Below are 15,062 nucleotides of genomic sequence, written 5' to 3' on the forward strand. Positions count from 1 at the left end.
CTTCGTTCTGTTTTTACTTATTTTTATTTAACATCGTCATGACATTGTTTAGAGAAGGTGAAATAAGTTTCCTGAAAAGTAACCGTGCATTTTCATTTCAACCGAAAGCTGTTGGCAGGAAAGTTTCTCAATTTTCATGTTTTCAGTCGGACCTAGTTAGCGAGCGCGCTGCTAACAGTGAAAGTCCGGAAGTAGTACGACAGTCTGCTCACGCATGGAAAACAACCCCACAGAATAATGAAAAACAGAAAAAAGACCAATAATGTGTCAAACAAGGCCAAATTTAAGCCTGGATCTAAGAAGAGGGAAAATAAATGCGTTGTAATGTTTGACGACAAAGAGAGGGAGTAAGTGTACTGTATTATTCTGTATCACTAGTGTTTGTAGTTGGTTCGCATTATTTGATTAATTTTAGAATCGGAGTGTGACGTATTGTGGTTGTACAATGCAAACGGCCAAACAAACATTATTGTGTTGGTGTGTCTTCCTGTCAGGGAATATCTCAGTGGTTTCCATAAGAGGAAAGTGGAGAGGAGGAAAGCAGCTGTAGCAGAAATACGAAAGAAGATCAAGGAAGAGCAAAACAGAGTCAGAGAAGAGGTAGGTGCCAAGCAAAGGAGCAAATTGTGGAAAACTATTTTTGACTCAGACAGACAACTGTTTGTTTTGCTAACTGTCTTTCAGAGGCATAAGGAATACATGAAAATGCTGAAGGAGCGACAAGCAGCGCTTGGTGAGCCGGAAGGCTTAAAGTAGACATGCATTTTATTTTCATAATTTAAAAGAGCTCCCAGGTGGTGAAATAAAAGGTCTTTGATACTATTTGGTCAAAATACATGACACACTTCACATCCACTTGAAAACTCTTGTTCAAATCACTCCTTTTGGGGGAGCACAACTTTGTTACCATGACAACCAGAGGCCGCTGAGTGTTATGTTTGGTTTGAGAGTAAACTGGGAGTGATAATAAACATTTTGGAGATTTTTTTGGAGGAATTGTTCTCTATTTGCTAAAGTGCAGCTGATTGTGACGCGAGTTGAATTCACTACCACTATACAGCGCTCACATCTCAAATCAAGTCAAAGCATAAAAATCTAAATGTAGTTACTTTTTGCGATGTTGTCGGAGACTTGTGGTGACTTTGAGACACAAGCCAGAGAAGGGGAAGTCTACCCTTCCACATTCAGATTGTAATACGCACGTGTGACATCACCACCAGCTAATATAAGCACCACTTTACGTAACAGTGGAGTGGGGATTTAAGATGGATATATTTTCAGTCAATAGGCAGATAACACAAAATTTAGAGTGGTACCTTGACTTGCGAGTTGAATGTGTATACTTGTAACCTGATGTTTATTGCCTGTTTACAGAGGAAAGTGAAGATGATCTGGAAGATGTGATCACCAGTACAACAGAGTCTGTTCAGTATGACCATCCAAATCACACGGTCACGGTGACTACCATCAGTGAGCTGGACCTCAGCACCAATCACCTGCTTGAACAAGTAACGAATAAGGTGAGCACAGCAACTTGAATGTGCTGTGCACACAGTCTGTTTGACAACAATATTATTTAAATGAAGGTAGCATACACCTGCTATTCATTGTCTTTTGCTTTCTTTTTAGGTCAATGGGGAACATAAAGAAAATGAAAATGGGGAGGAAGCGAAAAAAACAAAGACAATGCCAAAACAAGCTGGGAATCCAATCTTGAACAAAAAGTAAGCTTCTGCTCATGCAGGTTGCAACTAATGAAGATTGATGATTGTCATTTTGTGTCAGCAAAACGTAAATTCACATTTCTGTGATTTTCCAATGACCACTCAAACGATAAGCATAAGGACCATCTTTTATACCAGTGACTTGTCAAATCTTTTACACAAGGTAGCACCTAAAAAAATACATAGGTCTCCAAATGCCAATATTAAATACAGTTGGATCAAATTTTGGTTAAACAGCTGCTAGATGATATGTACAGTATGTGCCATAACAGCTGACGTTGGAAACCTGTTAATTTTTTGCACTTTTGTCCCCCAACTATGCAGGATCCGCTCACTGACTGCCTCACTCAGTGCCTTCACCAGCAGCAAGGGGAATCGGAAAGGGAAGCAGGAAGGCCGAGGAGGACGAAGCCGGCAGACGGACAAGAAGGCTGACAAGAGAGTCACCGAGAGCAAAATCAGCGCCAAGAAGACAAGCAAGTGGCAGAGACGTCGCATGACGGGGAAGAAGCAGCGTCAACAAGACTGACAGATCATCTTTTCTGGACTATTCATACAGTGGATTTTCACAAGTCCAGCTTTGTGAAACTTTTGTATTGTTTTGCGGTGTGTGTTTTTTATACACCAAATTTATTGTATTAGTTTGATTAAAGCCTAATCTTTCCACTAAATTCTAACATTGTCAAACTTACTGTCTCTATGCACTGTTGCTTACAGCCTAATTAGAGCTTTATTTACCTAGCTCAGGGGTCTGCAACCTGCGCTTCTGGAGCCACATGTGCCTCTTTAGTCCCTCTCCTGCGGATCTATTTAAAAAACATACAGTGCTCAGCATAAATGAGTACACCCCCTACGGAAAATAACACTTTAAAAACAATTTTCAAAATATTGACAAGACTAAATTTGTATAACATCTGTTTAACTTATAACTTGAAAGTAAGATTAATAATATACATTAGAGAACAGAATTTTAAGTTTTATTCAAATTAAGAGTGATGTAAAAATGAGTACACCCCACAGAACGTCTCTGGAGCAAAGCCCAAAAAGCCCAAATTTTTGACTAGATACGTCTAGTTGAGTCTCATAATTCATTACACAGGTGTCAAGCAGACAGTTGACTATAAATTGGGTGTTACTTAAAGAAATCAGTTTCCCATTTCATGCTGTTAGCAATGGCACCACATAGAGGAGAAATATCACAAGATCTGAGAAATAAAATAATTTCTTGACACAGCAAAAGTTGAAGGCTACAAGAAAATCAGCAAAGCTTTACTTATCAGTCAGAATATTGTAGCAAAAGTGTCACAAAAATGCAAAAAAGATGGAACTGCAACCATCTCACAGAGACGTCCAGGTCGTCCACGGATGTTAACAACTCGACAGCAGCGTCTTCTGATGAGAAGGGTGGAAGAAAATTGACATCTAAGTTCACTGCAGTTATCCAAGAAAATAGAAAGCCAAACTGGGGTGACTATTTCCCGTGACACAATACGGCGTACACTGCAGAGGAATGGCATGCATGGGTGCCGTCCACGGAGGAAGCCTCTCCTAAAGCCCAGGCACAAAAACGCGCGCCGAGAGTTGGCCAGGGCGCATGCTGACTAAGATGAAGACTACTGATGAGACCAAGATAAAAGTTTTTGGAACTGATGGCTTCAAAACTGTATGGCGTCGCAAAGGTGAGGAATACAAGGAAAAATGCATGGTGCCTACAGTGAAACGTGGTGGTGGAGTGTCCTCATGTGGGGTTGCATGACTACTGCTGGTGTCGGGGAGCTGAATTTCATTGATGGCAATATCAATTCACAGCCGTATTGTTCAATTTTGAAAGAAAAGATGCTGCCATCACTCCATGCCCTTGGTCGTCGTGCACTTTTCCCACAGGTTAATGATCCTAAGCACACATCTAAGGCCACTATTTGATTTTCTGAAGAAGAACCAGGTGAAAGTGATTCAGTGGCCAAGTATGTCTCCTGATCTAAACCCAATTGAACACCTATGGGGAATTCTAAAGAGAAAAGTTGAGCATCACTCCCCATCCAGCATCCAACCTCTAAAAGAAGTCATTCTTGAAGAATGGCAAAAGATTGATGCAACAAAATGTTGCCAGCTTGTTCATTCAATGCCAAGAAGACTTGGCGCTGTGATTCAAAATCGTGGAGGCCATATAAATTACTAAAATATTTTTTTGGGTGGAGTGTACTCATTTTTGCATCACCTGTATTTGAGTAAAACTGAAAAATGTCGAATCACATTTTTAATATTACTTCCATGTTATAAGTTAACCAGATGTATATTAAACGTGGTTTTGCCAACATTTTGGAAATTGTTTTTGTGTTCGTTGAGATATTGTTTAAAATGTTACTTTTCAAAAGGGGTGTACTCTTTTACGCCGAGCACTGCATTGTAGAAATTATTTTAATTTTTTTGATAAAATATTATTTGAATGAAATTGATAAAAAAAAAATCCTAATAATTAAATATTCCAAAAAATGTCAGAGTCCAAATTTGTAAGTTGTTAGAAAGAGACAAAAAGGTAGATGTAAGTTTTTAAAAATACCCCAAAAAATAACCATAAAATGTCCAAAAGAGAGCAGAAAATTACCATATAATATACACTAAATTGAATCATACACACAATAATAAAGGCAGAAAAGAAAACATTCAAAAAGGTAGTCATAAAATTGACACGAGGAAGGGAGGACCGCAGGTTGACCTCAACGGCAGCAGTTTATTTACGTCCACCAGAATCTCAGAGCAATGAAGGACAAAGTCCTGTGGACTCTGGGGGTGACATGACAGATGTGAGGTATGTGCCCAGTGGGTTACCTGCGGCAGCAGCCCCTCCGGTACATAGAGACGATGTGGTGGGCAATTCTCGGGAGGGTTAGAGTTCTCGAGAGCCTCCTTAACTTCGTCCTCAACTTGCCATCCTACGGCACCCACCACACAGTTCCGGGGAAGGATGGGTTCTGCTTCAGTCTCAGGGTCATGGATACATGACAGGGCGTCTGCCTTAGTGTTTTGGCTCCCCGGCCTCTAGGTCAGAGAGAAAAAAATAAATAAATAAATAAAACAATAAAAAAGGGGACCAACTGGCCTGTCGGGGGTTGAGTCATTTGGCCTTGCGTAGATACTCCAAGTTTCGGTGATCGGTCCAAATCACAAAGGGCTGTTCTGCCCCCTCGAGTCAGTGCCTCCACCCCGAGTGCTACTTTTACCGCCAGGAGTTCATGGTTGCCGACGCAGTAGTTGCACTTGGCCTTGGAGAGAAATGCGCAGGAATGGACCTTGCCATCCTCCTGGCAGCGTTGGGATAGGACGGCCAATTTTATTTTTAAAAAGTCAGGAAAGAAAAAGTTTAGAAAGTAACTATAAAATGTCCCAAAACAAAAGAATAAATCCCCCAAATTGCCATAAAATGTCCACAAAATTGCCCAAAATGTCAGAAAATTAATAGAAAAAAAGGCAGAGAAGGGGTTTTAAAAAAAATAGCCATAAAATGTCCAAAGAAGGAAGAAGAGAGGCAAAATAATTATATGTCCATACTTTTGTGTTGACATTTTTTTTTTTTTGACCTAAAATTACTCTTTTGACAGTAAAGTTTGCTGACCCCTGACATAGCTCAATATTACCTCTTTCCCCACAGAACAGACGAGAACACGAGCGTGCCAGTAGGTTTAATGTATATTCAGCCCCCTCCATGCTTGTGTTTATTTATTTACGCTAACCTGAGCCTGCGTGTGCCACCTGCCACCAGCACAAGCATTTCACTTCGCTTTCTAAAGCCGTGATATTTAATACAAGGGGGCTTTGCAGGCAACTGGCTGCGGGGTCGACCCCTGAAAGTCTTAACTTTGCTCACGTAGACCAGCAGCGCTTGTCATGGATGCTTCTGTTTCACTCATTGTCTCATCAGCCAATAGGAAGCATGTGCAGCTGGGCACTATAAGAGACCATGAGGATGAGCCATGTGCTTACTGGGGGGGTCAATGGGCAGCTCTGCTCTGGCAACAAGACGCTTCCCTTTTCAGGTATGATGATCATTTTCTTGGAAATGCTGTTCCAAATGTTCATTACTCTTTCTTGTCTTGTAGCTAATGCTACTTTGAGAGCACCCATGGCTGGATTGTGTTTCACTTTTACTCTTCTGTGGTTAGTTATCACCTTCCAGCTATATTTCTTTAAGCTCTTAATGACATATGTGAAGTTTGAAGCCAAGCTCTACTTCACCTTTCTGGTTAAATGGATTTGTTCTTTTCATTTTAGCAGACATTTTGTTCGTTTATTTATTTATTTATTTATTTTTTAACAGAAATTCGACTGTAGTTTGTTTGTAGTCTGTTTTCCATGACTTATAACTTCAAATTAAAATGTACATTCTATCCAGCCTTTACATAATTACATGTAAGGCACAATGTGTATCAATAAAAAGTTCCAGGACTGATGTCACAAAATATATAGAATGTACAAAAATATATTATATTTAATTCCAAATGATAAGTTTCCCCCCTCCACTGTGGGTCAGATGATCAATCAGCACACCTACCAAGAAATCATGTGGTGTTTGAGAGGTGCAGCAAGACAATTTGTGGCTGTGTCGCTATGACAACACGCCTGCTCATGATTCCCTGAGCATCCGACGGTTCCTAGCTAAGAAGAACATCCTACTCACCTGATCTGACCCCATGTGAATATTTATTTACTTCAAATAATGTATTCTTATCTATGCCAGTTAAGTATACTGTAGTGATAGGCAGAACAATTAAATGATCCTCCACTAGATGGCAGGCACTTAACCTGTTTTTTCACCTGTTGCCTTTGATACAATGGTAACAGGCTACAGCTTTGTGTTCAACTAAACAAAACAGGGCTCAATTTCTCACTGTGTAAGCCAAGTTGAGAGTAATCTGAGACAAGATCATTATTTCGATGTACATATAAACATTTGGACATTTTTGTCTGGTTGTGTGCCATGGGCTTTACATTTTCTTTTTTTAAATACAGTAAATATAAAGTCTTCACACCCCTGTTGAAATGCCAGGTTTTTGTGCCATAAAATGAGAGTAAGACATCTAATTTCAAAGCATTTTCCACCATTAATGTGACATAACCTGTACAATTTAGTTGAAAAGAAAAAAAAAGAAATCTTCTTGAGAAACAAACAACTGAAATGTTTGCACAAGTCTGCACACCCACTGTGGATGTGGCTGTGCTCAGAATTAACCAATCACTCAAACTCATGTTGAATGTGAGTAAGCAAGCACACAACTGCCACCATTAAAATCCCCCAAACTTTTTTTTGTGCTTCCCTAGCAGAAGCATGAGGATTAGACTTAACACCAATATGAACGGCTAGATCGGGATCGTAAGATATTGTACATTTTATGCAATATTGGTGATTGGCGGTAATATCTTAATTTGCCCTATCGATCAATGATATTGATTGGCTCTGCAAAATAAGACATTACATGTTATATTTAATGTTTACTAGCTCTTTTTGTTATTATTTTATTTAATTTTGTTCTCCATGCATTTCAGTTGGTGTCAGTATACGTGGGTTTTCACTATTCGTGGAACGGGCCAGTCCCTAGACCCAAAGAATGACAGCAGTCGACTGGAGAGTAAATATAAAGGTTTTTAAATAGATACATTGCTCCATCTTCTGATCAAATCAGTGATCGGTTATCTATTTCTTTTTTCAAATTCAATCGGTGATCGTGATCAGCTGAAAAATCCTGAACGTGTAAAGCCTACTGAAGTTTTTGTGCTAAAAGTGACTGATAATTCCCTCCACTTCTGACTAAGGCCACAGTTCCATATGAAGGAAACCAGCCTCTCTCTCTTATGCCCTTGTTTCTCAGTTTTCAACACATTATGCAATGACGATGACAATTCACATTCCAAAACCATCATGCCCCTCTCTGATGACGACGAGCCCGTGTGCCCCAAGTTTCAACCCAACATCTTTGACCCCTCCCGCTGTCATGACTGCCTGCGTCAAAGACACCTTCATCATGGCGCAGGGGACAACACCGAGACAGCCCCACAGCTGAGATCCACTCTAGAAGCTGTCACCGAGGCCAAATGCGGGACGGGACCGGGCAATGGAATTCTCTTAACGCCAATCCCCTCACAGGCAGAGGAAAAAGACACCAGCAGTAAGGTGAGAAAGGCGAGATGGGCGCACAGGATGGTGCATGCAGTATATTGCTGGGCTTCAGATGCTAAGAAGAGCAGTGAAGCAGGACCACGTGCAGAATGTGCGATGACTGATGTTGGGCCTTATAATGAGAGGATGGAAATTGATAAGGTCAAAAGTCATCCCGGAGTATTGAGGTCAACTACTCTAAAAACAAAAATCTCAATATAAAATTTTTGAAATGGGGGAAAAAAAATCTATATGATGAAACAACTTTCTCCAAGGCCTCTTTCATTACAGCAATATAACTACAATATTTACACAGTTATCTGGAATAAGCGAGGATCATTTCCGCTATTCTACAGGTAGCTACAGTTAAGTTACAATAAAATGAAAACAGGAGTTTGTGGTAAGAAAAATGTAAATAATTAATGATAAAGGCTTTACCCTGTGTCAAGTTACAGAGGTGTAACCCTAATCGAACAACAGACTGCACATGTGAGTGTGTCAGAGGTGAGAGAGTGTTGAAGGAGACAAGAGCCTGTCAGACAAATTTCATTATTGTTATGCATGTGAATTTGGATATCAAATTAGGCTGTCAATTAAGTGAACATTGCCTACTTCATTTGGAGAGAAAAAAATGATGGTGCCTCTTTCTTTCTGAGCCATCCCTGTTTGTGATTGGTCCTGTTGATCATCCTACCAGGAGGATTCGGACCGTTTGTCGGTGGTGAGCAGCTATTGCGACGTCACTCGAGGTTGTCCAGGTCATGCCGAGAGCTCTTTGCGTTTTCTGAGCCCAGACTGTGAGCTGTATATCTGGGACGGAGACGACGACCATAGCACTGACAGGTAGGGATTCTAACTGGATTGCCAATTAAAAATAATTATAACTTTGGATTTTTTTTTATACTATTAGGGTAAATGTTCAAGTTGTTCTTTCAATTTTATGATCATCTACTGTATAATAGCTACAATAATGCAAACAAATCATGTACACAGTAATTTGCAAAGGAAAAATTACTTTTTTTTCCTGTTTTCCCAACTTTTGCAGCATAATCTTGACTAAGATTTACATAATAGCACATTCTTCTTTTTAAATATTGAAATGAGAACTCAGATACTCTCCTCAGACAAATTAGCTAAATGTGTAATTCAATTAATTCTCATAGTTCCCATTAGAAGTGTTAAACTTGGAATATTTATTTACAAAATGAATTACCTAAAATTGCAACTGTTAGTATAAGGGGAGGTCACACAATATTTGTACCTTGCTGCCATTGTTTATATGTGTGTTACTTGCTTGTATTCTAATAAAAAGACTGAAAAATAATCGTATTTTGACAGTAAAGAATAGCAATAATATAATGGTTTGGCTTCTACATGCTATCAGTGACAGACAGCTTTACTTACTATATTCCTGTAGTTTAATAAAAAAGTTTGCTTTGGAAGATTCTGCATCACCGCTCTTGGCTTTTGATATTGAGCAAGACACTATTTTCAAATGTTAAGTCCTATTTATTTATTTTTTTTTCCATTTTAGCAGTTCCCATCACCATGTTAGCATCTTTTCTTTTTTTTTTGCTTCACTTGTCTTTGTTTTCATTTTCCACCTCCATTCTATGACATCGTCCAAATAGCTGCGTTGATCAGAGTGACTACCAGGAGCTCAGTGGCTCCGGCAGTGCAGAAGATGAATACCCGCCACTGAGAATGACTCGACTTGACCCGTCACCACACAGAACGATCCCTCGGGCCTGGATGGATGAAGCTCACAGTAGAGATGGCTTCAGCAGGCGCTCAGGTCAGTGGTAAGCGTTCAGAGCTAGCAAGGCTAAGACGTACTATAGGTGACCAGATTTTCTAGATTCAAAACCGGGACATTACAATTTCAACCACAGCATTCGGACTATATTTCCCATGATTCTTAGACACAGAAGCAGAATGTAACACTAATTCCGGTATGATGAAAACAGGCCTGGTAGTGATTAGATGCGGATGAGGATGAGAATGCAAACGTGAAAGTAAGTAGGAACAGTTAAAATCCTTTTTAATTGGTTTATCGTATAAATTGCTCTGACATACACATAGCCAAAACAATTGGCTTGCTGACTGGACTAAAAAACAAACCAACAAAAAAAACTGGACACCTGGACGTGACCTGCGGAAAAAAGAAAGGGGCTGGCAAAATCCCCTGGGACTCGGGTCACAAGGCTGAAAACGAGACTGTCCCCACTGGTCACCCTCAGAAGCACTGACCTACAATTACAACCTAAATTCGAATGTATTCAATGAAATTATATTAATTTGTTCCCAACAGTCTCTTCATTTTATAGTGTTTCTCTTGACTGTACTGCTTCCAGTTTGTGTAACTGTTAAGATTCTTTTTTGTCCAATCAGATTTGACCCTCAACACAGTACATTTTGTACAATAAATTAAAAAAAAAAAATTCAATCCCAGACAGTAAACTTTACACTTCGAAGAGTGTAAAATGTAAAAAAAAATAAATAAATAAAAAAACTGTACATAAAATGTATTCAAAGGTTGATTGAGGAGCGATAACAGAATCTTCAGGTTAGGAGACGGGCAATCTAACTACTGAGCCATGCCGCTCCTTCTGTGTGTCAATATATTGCTGGTGTCAGGTAGAATCCTCGTACCTCCAAGACCGTTTTTGGTCTCCTTTTGGGCACACGAGCAATTTGTTAACAAAAAAGTATGTGCGGCATAGCTGAAGTGGTAGAGCGGCTGTCTCCCGTGCTCAAGGGTGTTGGATCGTTCCTCAACCCTCGAGTGATTTTCTTTCTTTCTTATAAAATATTTTACTCTCTTCCAAGTGTAAAGTTTACTTGGTTTAGAATGGGACAGAATAAAGCATTTTTGAGTCAAATTGACTCTAATCCTCCCTCGTCCTTACAAGTCTAGAGCACTGGCACTGTTGGGTTGATAATAGCCTCATCAGTTGAGTTTTTATTTGAAAATATCCAGCTCCATGTATGAACCTTCCGTCAACCAATGACTTACTGTGCCTGACTCTTCTACTGTATATCATATTACAACCAATGGTGTTCTTTACCTGGCAATACTTGTGATGCCACCACCTGAGGTGTCCTAGAGCAATCATCAGTAACATAATATATGTTGTTCGGTTTGTGTCAGAAAACCTTGCTGCTCAGTATTTTGTCTTCCGCTACCACTCCTTCATTCTATTTTTGTCACATTGTTTGACTTCACCTTTCCTCCAGGGTTTAAAGAAGAAAGAGAGAAGCGCGAGAGCGGCTACTTCTCTCTGGGAAGGGCAGCAGGTGGCCGTGCTCCCCGTGATAACAGCCCTCAAGTGCCATTTCGGCATTTTGAGAGAGGTCATCCAGTCTTTAGCAGTAAAACCATTGAAGCCAAAGATACCATCCCCTTCAGAAATCCCAATCTTGGTCTGGCCTCTGAGAGGCAGGTACCTGAAGTTCTGGATGAAGAGCTGCCTGTGGAATTCCTTTCTCCTGACCCTTATGACATTGCCGTTGAGGTTGAAGCACAGGTTGGCGCTCGTTCCCCGAGTCCAACTCCTTTTAAAATAGCTGAGTCTTTGGCCTCTGTGGAGCGAAAAGGTTTCATCAGTTCTTACGGTAGAGGAAACACTTCTTTCAGTTCTTCCTACCAACAATCCGGGCGCTTTGATTCTTCGAGGCAAGACTCAGCACTACAATCGCGCTCTTCCTCCCCGGCACGTGGAAACACTCGATTGAGGGGTAGAGACTTTCCTTCCCCTATCAGAGGGCATACCGTTGATGGTGGAGGGTGGTCTCAAGGGGTAGAGCCACGATTGAGAGGTTCCCTGCAAGGATCCAATGGCCGAAGTGCAGATTCTGGAACTTTGCCAAGAAACTTTAAATCTCTTGCTGGTTCAGTCAAGACCCAATCTAGTAGAGTCTCTGATTTTAAGAGTGCCTTACGAAAAACAGAAGTCAGTGGGTCCCTCAATGGTCGAGGTCTTGAAAGCAGGAACTCCTCTACTAGCAAAATGTCACTCCGCCAAACTGAAAATACTATCAGTTCATTACACAGACTCAACAATTATACAAACGCTCCCTCTCATAGACCTTCTGAGAGTCGCCATGAAAGTCGTGGGTCTTCACCCACAAGAAGAACTTACAGTTCATTGGGCCAATCTGTCCTTCGTAAATCAGAATCAATTGCTTCACTGGACGGAAGAAGTCACTATGGACGCTGCGGATCCCCAATAAGAGAAGGCTATGACATTGAAAGTCAGGCTCACCTGCGGAATGCACTTAGTTGCCAACAAGACCATGAAAACCCAAGCACCCCCCCTACCAGATGTGGCTATGACACATCGATTCAGCCAAAACTCAACAAGACGGGAATCAATATTGACAGCCATTCTGAAAAAAGATCCTACAAAACTACTGGTCAGTATCCACTTCGCAAAACAGCCAGCAGTACTTTATTAAATGGTCATAAAAGTCGAAATTCCTCTCCTTCAAGGAGAAGTTATGAAACTCCAACTCAGTCTATACTGCGCAAGTCTGAAGTTAAAAATCTTGACAGTCATAGCACTTCATCAAAGCAAAGCTACAGTGCCCCTCACCAAACCTCATTTTCCAAAAATACGCTGAGCAGTTCTCTAAAGAGAAATAATAACAATAGCCGTAACTCTTCGCCATCGAGAAGTACCACCAATGAGCATCCAGGCTACTCTGTCCTCAGAAATGCCAGCAATGAAGTGGGCGGCCGTTCATTTCAGAGAAAAAACAATGACAGTGACTCAAAATCTGCCCCTGATCGCTCATCACGGTCATGGCGGGGATCGACACATTCCCTGCGTAGCTCCTCGCTGTCCCGTGCTGCTTCTCCCACCATGCAGAATGCAAAAGTCAACAGAAAAGCTTCTGTCACCTTGCAAACTCAAAGAAGCCCTGGTGTTGCTATATCTAGGGTCGGAAGACACGGTCTTGAAGAACGCTATACCTCCGCTAATGACAAAAGACTTGCTCGGAGGAGCCCTTCGCCTGTATCTCAGATGAAAATACAAAGTCATACCTTATCGCAGAGCTCCATGGATTCTTCTGAGTCTGTGACATCTGCTGGAAGAAATAAGGAGGCTTATACCACAATGGCTGATTTGCCCAAGGTCAAAATGATCCATCAGAGGGATGAGCATGACCAGATGGAGAGACCTCAGAATTACCAGCGCTCAAGGAGACAGGAACTCTTCAAACCAGCCAGGTTAGACTTACTTTACCACAATAATGCCACTTCAATGAGAGATGTGCTCTGGGTGTATCCTGGATTTGAAATTGTGATGGATTTGAAGATGTGATGCATCACAAGCACTCAGTTGTTACATCAGCTTCTTCTCTGCATTTTATTGATCGCATCTGACACCATTGTTCTGTTTCAGCCACTCCCTGAGCAAGCATCCCTCCAGAGAGTGGGAAGAAACAGGGGAAACTGACAGAGAATGGTACTATGGCAGAAGTGGTTACCTATCACAACCTTACTCCTCCTCCTCACTGCAGGTAGGTTCAGAGATGTTAATAAAGTTATCTCATTGATTGGACTATGTCCGTCGGTCTGTCTGTCTCTACGCTGGTTTAAATTAAACTCTTTGGGGAAGAATTTCTGTCTCATGCAAATGCTTTTGTTACCATGATAATACCATCGCTACATCAAAAGGGAAGGTGTGCGGGTTATCAGAAGCTAACGCGGGTAACTCTCTTAGCTATTACGAATCTGTACTAGCCTGACAAGGCTTCATGTTCAACATAATAATGCTTGCTATGGGATTGCCTTCATGGGCGGAGAAATTCTGCAGAGGTGGCAGTTATTATGTAAATTAGCTCCACTGTTGCATGACGGGCAGTGAGGCGAAAGAACCTCTCACTCACAAATGTATTTTCAGAAATAAGCAGGTAACAAAATATTTACTTGGTTGTTAAATTTCACTCTTAATGGGTGGGCAAGCAATTTGGAGACCTAACTGTTAGCATTCAAGCAATTAGAAGTAAAGTCCATATTACACTGAGGGGTGAACATTTGCAACACGAACGAATGCTGATTTCATGTCAGGGTTCATTCAAGGTCGTAGCATTTCCTTAACGTTTTCTAAACAGTTTTAATGGTTCTCTACACAATCTTAATGGGATTTTTTTGTTGCAAGGAAATTTTGAACATATTAACTTGTAATACGGGCCTAGATTTTCACAATGTCCCCTTGAAGAAAAATATTTTTTCTTTAAATAATAAAATCAATATATAAACTTTTATAGACTTAAAAGTCTTTGTTTACAGTTGCGTTTGAATGTTTACATTACTTTGAGGTATGTAAGCTTAACAAGGATGAACACTTTTCTGTGACTCTTCCAGTTTCTCTGTATCGCTGTGATGCTTAACGCATTCACTCCCAGCCAATTTCACTGAAGCAACCCCCTTCGCTCACGGCTGTTTTACTGGATTTTGACTTATTTTGCAAGGTCCACAGAATTTTCTGTCCTATTGCTATAAAAACATGGACCCTACCAAAAGATAGACTAGAGTCTCTACTTTCATCAGGAAAAAGTATATTCTTATTTGTTTCCGTTTGCAGCAATTAGCATTAGAATATAGCTAAGTTTAATCATTATTCAAAAACCTGTTGAAAACACTGGGAAAAAGAGCTTGTTGCAACATTGCCCTGGGTGATCTCTTATACTCTGCTGCCACCTGCTGGCCGTTTTTTTGTAATAACTAGCATTGCTTTAAGCGACCTCTTCATGTCAGAAGCTGTATCAAAGCCTTCTGCATGCTCTAGCATAAAAAACATTAACATTAAGTTCTTGGGAGTGCAGGACAAAGTATTAAAAAACATATTTATAAGTTTTTGCGTTTGAATGAGTTAAATGGACAAATGTCTGCTGTGAATTTTGCCATTCAACTCCTTGTTAGAGTACAGAAAGTTAGGCAATAGGTACTAAAAGACTGAACAGTTGTCACATTCATTCAGAAATTTGGAGAAGGTCAAATTAAATTAATTTATAAAGGTTGTAGTTTTGGATTCATCCTGACATTTAACCCAAAATCTGAAAGCTTGTGAATAGTGTACTGTATATAAATAAATATTGATGCTCTTCCCGACTATTTTACTCCTTTTTAGAGGTCTTGCAGTCCCACAGTAGATGAGGGTAATTCTTGGAAAGATCTT

At 40.4% G+C, this 15,062-nt stretch overlaps 1 protein-coding gene across 1 annotated transcript; it reads left to right on the top strand.

Annotated features, from left to right (window-relative positions):
* The first annotated feature begins 149 nt into the window (after positions 1 to 149).
* On the top strand, positions 150 to 2,395 carry nol12 (nucleolar protein 12). Its single transcript, XM_077558058.1, has 6 exons — positions 150 to 347; positions 495 to 600; positions 685 to 733; positions 1,375 to 1,520; positions 1,630 to 1,724; positions 2,049 to 2,395. The coding sequence occupies exons 1-6, from the start codon at positions 238 to 240 to the stop codon at positions 2,251 to 2,253; spliced, it is 711 nt and encodes a 236-aa protein (XP_077414184.1). The 5' UTR covers positions 150 to 237; the 3' UTR covers positions 2,254 to 2,395.
* The last annotated feature ends 12,667 nt before the right edge of the window (positions 2,396 to 15,062 follow it).

This window comes from Vanacampus margaritifer, chromosome 2, assembly GCF_051991255.1.
Source record: "Vanacampus margaritifer isolate UIUO_Vmar chromosome 2, RoL_Vmar_1.0, whole genome shotgun sequence".
NCBI lineage: Eukaryota > Metazoa > Chordata > Actinopteri > Syngnathiformes > Syngnathidae > Vanacampus > Vanacampus margaritifer.

Excerpts from the sequence above, each read along its gene's own strand:
- nol12 (XM_077558058.1), top strand. The coding sequence starts at position 238 with ATGAAAAACAGAAAAAAGACCAATAATGTGTCAAACAAGGCCAAATTT. Across the intron at positions 348-494 it reads TTTGACGACAAAGAGAGGGA|GGAATATCTCAGTGGTTTCC; the intron begins GTAAGTGTACTG and ends TCTTCCTGTCAG. Across the intron at positions 1,521-1,629 it reads TTGAACAAGTAACGAATAAG|GTCAATGGGGAACATAAAGA; the intron begins GTGAGCACAGCA and ends CTTTCTTTTTAG.